Here is an 8,815-nt window from a genome sequence, read left to right as displayed (position 1 = left end):
TTTGGCTCCGGAACCCTAAAAATAGTGGGTCAAATGCAGCGTTTTATGTTTGGACTCGAAAAACATCAATCTATTTTTTCATTTCATTGTAACATTGAGATTACGTAAATTGCTAAGGATAAGGAAAAGAAATTAAAGCTATTATTTTCAAATTTGTAGGGTGTACCGGCATTTGATGCGGAAATACAGCCCGGATGCTTATCCTGTCACAAGTCCAAAACTTATAATTGGTTACAAATTTAATTTGGCAATGAAGTGAGTTGAAAATGAAGAAACGGCAAAGTGTACGTTTTTGGAAATTTGACAAACTCGCAAAGATAAGTAAGCAAAAAATTTGTTTGGAACTTCGTAAGTAATTATATAATTGGAATCGAAGTTTTGATTACTATTTAATGTTACAAAGGAAGTGATGCTTTATTAGAAAAGTGACCAAGTTGAATCCTCTAATGAATCCACTCTGAGCCCAAATGGGAACTACGATCATTATGATAAATAACATGTACCTATTCCATCCTCGACGCCACAATAGAGGAATCTTTCTTCAGGCAGATGTTATGCCTTTGCTCTACAATAGGACGTATACATAATGAGGACGATGATGAGACGAGATTAAAATAAACACTCTGTGTTCAAGTTTTGAATTAAATTCATCAGTTGAGTCATCATCATCAGTAGGAAGACGTCCAATGTTGATTAAAAGCGGCCTTAGATTGTCACAACGATTTATTTATGTATTTACACATTAACACCTATCACTACAGACTCGATACAATGCGATAGAGAAGTCCTAATAAGTGACTTGTTTTAATGGATTATCAATTGTTCTTGTGACAGATGACAAATAATACTACCCTTGTGAATTCAGCCAGAACATGAAGAAACATATCAGTTTCACTGGCAATTTTTTTCAGCATGTGTATGGTATTATAATAATAACCTGTAACTCTGGAGCTGTCATCGTTCCACCCACTGTTAGGCCTGCCAACACTTCTTCCGATTCGTGGTCGCCACTCAGGAATCTTTCTCTCCCAATGGTAATCTGTGACCGTAATGTCTAAAGCCGGCTTTAGACTTGCAAGAAAAATCGTGCAAGTTGCATTACATTGCGAGGCCGTAAAGCCAACTAGTTTGAAGTGGTCAATCGAGCGCCGCAATATAATGTAACTTGTACGATTTTTCTTGCAATTCTATACTCGGCTTAAAGTGTTGACATTCGCAATCGGATTTACCATCTCTTTCTACCCTCGTCTTATTCCGTGTGACAGAAAGAAGTGGTGAAAACGATTGTGATTACAAGTGTGTTAGACAAGGCCTCTGTTCTTCCATGTATCATCAGCCAAATAAGTAGTCTATCAATTTTTAAACAAGTTCCTATCAAATGAATATGTCGCTAAAGTCGAACTTTTAATTTGACAGACACGTCTATTGGCGTTATTTTTTTATGACATGCAAACGATTATCAACTTTAGGGTGGTAGACCACATATTTGGCTGAAGGTATCTAACATCATTTCTCATTTCATCAAAGCTCGCTGAAACGTTTCGTTTCACGCTTTTGTTTGTCCGTTTCAAACAATAAATCGGAAATCAACAAACGTGTATGTTTGTCAATTACACCGAAACTGGCAGTCCGATGTTTGCGGCTCGTGTTGACCCTCGCCCTAATGGTGTGCTACTACTAATGGCGTTCCAATAATATTGAATTACTTGCACTGTAAAAAAACATCGAATATTTTAGTATGCAGATTGTTTGGTTTAGTGAATGACCTTTCATATTATAGTTAAGCGTAAGGAAAAAAGTAAAAATTACCTAAATTTGAGCATCATTTTTTGTAATTGTTAAAATTTTGGTATGAATGCTTGAATTTGACAATAATTACGCATAAGAAAATTCCATATTTATTGAGAGTGAGACGACCGGATAGTTCTGTGGTTACTGGTTATATAATCTGACTATGAGGCTTGAGGTTCCTGGTTCGATTCTCGGTCGGGGCAGATATTTGTATGAAAATATGTTTGTTCTCGAGTCTTGGGTGTTTAATATGTATTTAAATACATATCTATCTATTTAAATATGTTTGTCCATTCCCGAGTATCCATAACACAAGCTTTACTTTGGAAGGTAGCTGCCAGCTTTTCGTTCCCCAAGTATCTTCAACTAGCCTCTTTGTTTTTATCTTATGAAGCTTCAAAGCGCTAAGACACGGGCCATGGGTAACCATAGTCATTAGTTATTTTAATAAAGTGCCATTATCAACAACATAGTTAGCACCAGTTATACAAGCAGCCTTATCACTGGCTAAAAACATCACAATACCGGCAATTTCTTCAGGCTCAGCCAACTTCTTGAGCGCCGCCAATTTCTTATATTCCTCCAACATATCTGCATTGTCTCCAACTTCTTCTAACAACGTAGCAGTTCTGACATATCCTGGATTGACAGCATTAACTCTTACTCCAACTGGAGCCAGCTCCAAAGCAGCACACCTCGTGAAATGATCCAAAGCTACCTTTGAAACGAAGTACGGAATGTTGCTCAGCATAGGGATACTTGATAAATTAATGATATTCCCTTTTGTTTCAGTAAGATATGGAATAACGAGATTTGTAAGCTGCACGATAACACGTAGGTACGTTAAAATTCATTACTTCATCATAAGCTTTTAGAAGATTTCCATCTAATATTGTTCCATCGTGGTAGTGAGCTGCACTATTAACTAAAACATCTATTCTGTTGTATTTCTGTATTGTTTTAGTTATTACAGATTTCACATCTTCGTCTTTAAATAAATCAGCTTTGATTATAAGTGGTCTTCGGCCGTATTCTTCGCAATCTTTGGCTACTTTATTCAGATTTGTTTCGTTTCTTCCAATTATAACTACATTTGCTTCTTCTTTGGCAAACAAAACAGCTGTGGCGGCACCAATGCCACTGCTACCGCCTGTAATAACTACAGTTTTATTAGTGAAACTCATCAGAATAATGATGTTTACCGTTAGAGATATATTTTGGTAATACGTAAATTTTTCCCTCAATTCAAAGGTTGAGTTATCTTATCAGATAGTTTTTGATTATTAGATTATTTAATCATATCATATTTATTTACGTGTAATGACCATGATATTGGTATTACTTAATTAATGTTTATGTTTCCTCTTATATATTTTTACCTGAAACAGAAACTTAACTGTTTGCATGTCTTTCCATCTGTCATAACTAATTTACTCGCAATCAATTAAACTGATCATGATCAAATAACAGATAAAAAAAGTTCAAAATCTTTACTTACCTGATTTTTTATGCATAAAATAGGCACAAAAATATGCAAAGACGTTCTAACAAGTTATAAAAACAGAATAAATTAAATAAATGCAAAAGAGAGGAGCCAAATGTGAAATGCGTTTAATTATAGACTTAATTAATTTTACCACCTCTTTTGTTTCAAACTTACATACCTACACTATGCGAAATCGGGCTGAGTGGCTTGTTCATATTATATAATATGATTTATGGATCTAGTTGTTTACGTACGTAAAATGAGGTAAACAAACGCTCTTCACACATAAATCATACACGTTTATAAGTTACTTCTGATTCCCGAATAGAAACGAAAAAGTTCGCAACTTATTTTACCAACGTTTGACAAAACTTCACACAAAAGAATCGTTCAGTCCCCATCGTCTTATATAGCCTGAGAGCCTCTTGGCTATACGGTAAATCTCATAGAGGCAAGTTATAAATATTGCGCATATAAATATTTTAAAAAAACTTCTAGTTTTTCGAGAATTCTTAGAAGGACTAGTTTGAAAAACGTGAATAATTATTACTTTGGATTAAACATCATCTTCTTAGATAGTTTGCACTGTCATCTGTCACACAGGTACAACCGTATAACTAACATCCGTCGAACCGACAAATGATAAGAAACCAGATATAAGAATACCTCTCACTATAAGCCAAAGAATCACTTTTCATCCCATGCAGCACACATAAGTTGTGTTTTCCTAGTCATTTTCCACGCTGAAGCTCAATATAGGCGTCAGACAAACTTATAGCTTAACTTAAATGTGAATGAAATATAGCCCAAGCGGAGCGGGACATCCAAAATCACTCAAGTTATCAATATTACAAGCAAAGTGGAAATTGATCGACACCTCTGGGGACCCAAGAGCTGGTACGTATTTATCCCAGCGGATCGCACTTGCGGTCCAAAGGGGTAATGCGGCCAGCATCATGGGAACTCTGCCACAGGCAGATCTTTTGGACGGGGTTTTCTTTTTATAATTTTTGTTTTTATAGTAACATGTAGTTATTTTTAGTTAAGTTTTCTTTGTCTTTTTTTTTTTCTTATTTTGTTTTAAAAATCGGTCAATAATTGAGCGAGAAACCGGTGAACATACATAAATAAATATATAGCAAAGTGGAAATATAATATGTGGATTTAAACTGACATGATTGGTAGGTATTTGAGTTGGCTTCTCCGCTGCAAACAAATTGCGTAATTAAGTATTATACCCGAGTATGCACCGTAAATGTTCTTCGGATCTCAAACTATCAAAGGAAAAGATTTAGGACTCGAAGCATTTTCGAAACATATCCTCGATTTATACTTTAACCGGATTTGGGATAAGTCCCTTTGCGGTTTGTGTTTATAACAACATTAAAATTAGTTTGTGAAATAAAAATGCGTGTTAACTTTCTTATGACAGAAAAGCAACCACTTTATTTTCTTCTAAAAAAAAGAACTTAATCACATTGTTGATGGCCAGCAACAAATTACATTTGGTCAAATAAAAAAGTATTTATGTTACTAACAGTTTGAATGTATCAGTAGGTACTCACAAGCTCTAGTACCTACACAGATATCAAGGACGAACAAAGTAGGACCAATATTGGGAGGGTGCGAAGTACTAGGTGGGGGTGATGAAATCTATCGCAGCGCTCATGGTGGCCAAAAGTAGAAATAGTTCTGGCTCTGTCATCTGTCATACTTGAACAGAATCACATGAATCTGTCACTAACAAAGCAATATGTATAGACTTTAATTACCTAATTTTAGTAATAGATGTTTGTGTTATGATGCGAGCTTGAATTATTGAACACTGTCCCTGTTTTTTTCTTAATTCCTCTACATCTCGGTCATGTCCAGCAACAATTTTCCTTATGAAAAGGTTTGTGGTTGAACTTTTATATTGAGTGATACTAAAAAAACCGGTCTTCAAAATTATACTCATTTTGATCTGAAAACGATATTTAATTTATAACTAGCGATATAAGAACAATTATATAATTTTACTATTAATCAGAGAAACCAATAAGATAGCTTTATCTTTTCGTTTTACAGTAAAAGTACAACTAATCATGAAGTAAAAAACCCTGACATAACGAAAATAAAAGACTTTTTGAATAAACTTTTTACCTTACCTTTGTCCACCCAAATCGGTATCACAGTAATTTTAGTATTGTAACTAAGGGACCTTATACATCCCTGTATTTTTATAAAAAAAAAAATTTTTTTTTTTTTTTCTTTAATTGTATAATATAGTTTTTAAGTATTTTAATTGTAATTATATTATTAAGAAAAAATGACTTTCTGCCAAGTTTCTTGCGGCGCATTCTTCTTGGCAATGATGGTCTTTCCGAAAGCGCTGGTAATTTAAAAAAATGACGTGTAAAAGTGCCCATTGCGGCCTATTTACTGAATAAATCATTTGAAATTTGAAATTTGTATTATAAATTAATACGTTATAGGTTTGATTTTGGGCACAATGTCGCGATGAAATTTCAAAACGTCAGAGCATCAGCGCCATAAAAGTTGCGGACACTAGGTGGCGCAGATGTCGTGCACAGAGCCAATAATGCTTTATGTTTTCGCCATTTTTACTCGTGTCATCATCAAAGGCCTCCCCGTCAGGACTCCACAATGAACTACAACTCGCCACCTGCATCCACCGGCTTCTGCATCCGCAACTCTCACCATGCCGTCCGTCTTCCTAGTGGGAATCTTGCTAACGCTTTGTCTAAGTCATCACCATCATCATCCCAGCCTATATACGTCCCACTGCTGGGCACAGGCCTCCTCTCAGACCAAGAGGGCTTGGGCCATAGTTCCCACGCGGGCCCAGTGCGGATTGGGAACTTCGCACGCACCATTGAATCGCTTCGCAGGTTTGTGCAGGTTTCCTCACGCTGTTTTCCTTCACCGCAAAGCTCGTCGTAAATTTCAAATGTAATTCCGCACATGAATTTCGAAAAACTGAGAGGTGCGAGCCGGGGTTCGAACCCACGACCCTCTGCTTGAGAGGCGATAGGTCAAACCACTAGGCCACCACGGCTATTGTCTAAGTACAGTCTTCTAATTTAATTCCTGGTCCACCATGGAACAGTATCACAGTAAATTATTTTAATTGTCTACAACTGATTATTGAATGACGTAAAATGTCATTATGGCACGGTTTTGTGGTGGTCTAGGAATCAAATTGGTTGACGAAAAATATCTCTGATCGAGACGTTGATTTTATTCAAGGTATTTTTAATCTATTTAAATATAAATAATAACCTAACGTAACCAACAAAAATTTGGAAACCCCGATTTTTTCAATTCAAAGTTTAATACCTCAAAAACAGCTGAACCGATTTGATTAAACATGTCCAAGAACTTTTTCCTATTTTTATTATACGAAGTTTTGAATTTCGAACTCGGACCACTGTCAAAATCGAACACTTTTTGGAGTTAATTTAAAAAAACAGAATAGGGTATTCTTATTTCTTTTTAATTTTGTGATGCTGCATAAGAAGGAGAATGAAGTTCCATGTTAGTTCTGAACGCATCGAATGCAATTGACGTACTCTAGATCCGACTCGCCGGCGGATAATAGAAGAATTGTGTTGCGAACTGTACTTCTGTTGTCGATGGCGGCTGTGCTATGGTATGTGGGCGAACAGAGTAAGCGACATTTTGTTCCATATTTATAAAAAATAAAAAATCTGTATGCCTAAATTTTGCATGTTGGGCATGTAAATATGCTACGTTTATGAAGCCATAATGCGCTACCTCGATTTCAATATGATCAAAGCCACTGGCAAAAGCTAGTTTAAGATAATCGCGTCTTAGATTACTTCTTTCTTTATTTCTCGATTACAAATTTACTTCGCCTAGCTGCAAAACAGTTCGTTGGCGAATACTGCACTCTTTTAAAAAAAATATTTAACCTCCTGGATCCCCCAGTAATCACTTGATTTAATGAAAAAAAATTGAACTGTACTTGATCGACGCTCGGTTCAAATTGTGATAAAACAGAAATTTTACATCGTGTCTCAGGAGGTTAATTATTATTCATGTGGGTACTAGCTATTTACAATAAAATATTATAAAACACACAAGACCGAGACGGAGGTGGCGGGACGACTTGGACGCATTCAGAAACGACTGGCAAAACTTAGCTGCCGACAGGGGAAGTTGGAAGTCCGAGGGAGAGGCCTTTGCTCAGCAGTGGGACATAGAAAATGGCTAACGAAAAAAAAAAAAAAACACATTGTAGACTTTAACTTATTGAGCTAAAAACTATCTATACAAAGTAAAAATATCGTCAAGACTTTCTGCCACTAGCATCGACCCTAGGACACTGACCTCATTTAACTCTCTGAACTGCTATTCCTAGTCTTTGAGAGAGAGGACAAATGTGCAACAAATTCGTCCCAGCGGTGGGTAAAAAAGCTGGGCATGAAATGTCAGATACCTGTTCCCTTCGCTACCCCTTGTGCCTCAGGAAGACGAATCTATTTCTAGAACGCGATGTATCCCGCATTCGAGGGCGGGCGAGATATAAAATATATTATATGTTGACTGAGCCCATAAAAGGGGTTGCTCGTCTGATCATAATCAAATTAATAGCTCTGTAAATATAAGCAAGGCTGGAATAAGGTGGTTGGATGAGAAATAAAAGCCTAATTTGCTATCTACTTATTTATATTATAGAATTAAATTTACATTTAGTATCGTACAGGATGATTCGGGATGCGTGAGTACGACCAATCCTACCGGATTCAGTTAAAGCTACTTTTTAGGGTTCCGTAGTCAAAATGGCAAACACGGAACCATTATAGTTTCGCCATGTCTGTCTGTCTGTTTGTCCGTCCGTCCGCGGCTTTGCTCAGGGACTATCAATGCTAGAAAGCTGTAAATTTTCACGGATATATGAAAACTATGCCGACGAAATGGTACAACAAAAATTTAAAAAAAATTTTTTTAGTGTACCTCCCATAGACGTAAACTGGAGTTGTTTTTTTTTTCTCATCTAACCCTATAGTGTGGGGTATCGTTGGATAGGTCTTTTAAAACCATTACACGATTTTTTGATTCAGTGATTTGTTTGCGAAATATTCTACTTTAAAGTGCAAATTTTCATTAAAATCGAGCGTTCTAAAATTAAACGAAAAATGAAAATTTAGTTAGTTAAGTATATCAAACTTACAAAGAAAACTATAACGGTTAAGTTTGCTTGAAAATTATTAGTAGTTTAAAAGATTTACTTAATTTTTACTTATTAGCAGCTTACTTTATTTAGCAGCCTAAGGTATAAAATTTACCTAAACTTCGAAGATTCCGTATAAAATACGAAATCATTTGAAAAATATTACTTGATTTTTTCGTAATGGCCACGGAACCCTATTTTGGGCGTGTCCGACACACTCTTGGCCGGTTTTAGTACCGGTATTACTGAGATTAATGTTTTTTTTAACTCCCGACCCAAAAAGAGCGGTGTAATAAGATTGACCGCTATGTGTGTCTGTGTCTGTTTGCGGCACCGTAGCC

The 8,815-nt window shown here is 36.0% G+C and overlaps 1 protein-coding gene across 1 annotated transcript; it reads right to left on the bottom strand.

Annotated features, from left to right (window-relative positions):
* Positions 1–2,134: 2,134 nt before the first annotated feature.
* LOC141427105 (3-oxoacyl-[acyl-carrier-protein] reductase FabG-like) lies at positions 2,135–2,975 on the bottom strand. The gene is given in 2 exon segments (XM_074086336.1): positions 2,135–2,629; positions 2,631–2,975. Coding segments are annotated over 2 exon segments (744 nt in total). The 3' UTR covers positions 2,135–2,230.
* Positions 2,976–8,815: the final 5,840 nt, after the last annotated feature.

This window comes from Choristoneura fumiferana, chromosome 4 (genome assembly GCF_025370935.1).
Source record: "Choristoneura fumiferana chromosome 4, NRCan_CFum_1, whole genome shotgun sequence".
Taxonomy (NCBI): domain Eukaryota; kingdom Metazoa; phylum Arthropoda; class Insecta; order Lepidoptera; family Tortricidae; genus Choristoneura; species Choristoneura fumiferana.
The sequence above is the reverse complement of the archived record's forward strand: the minus strand, read 5'-3'. Positions and strand labels throughout refer to the sequence as shown.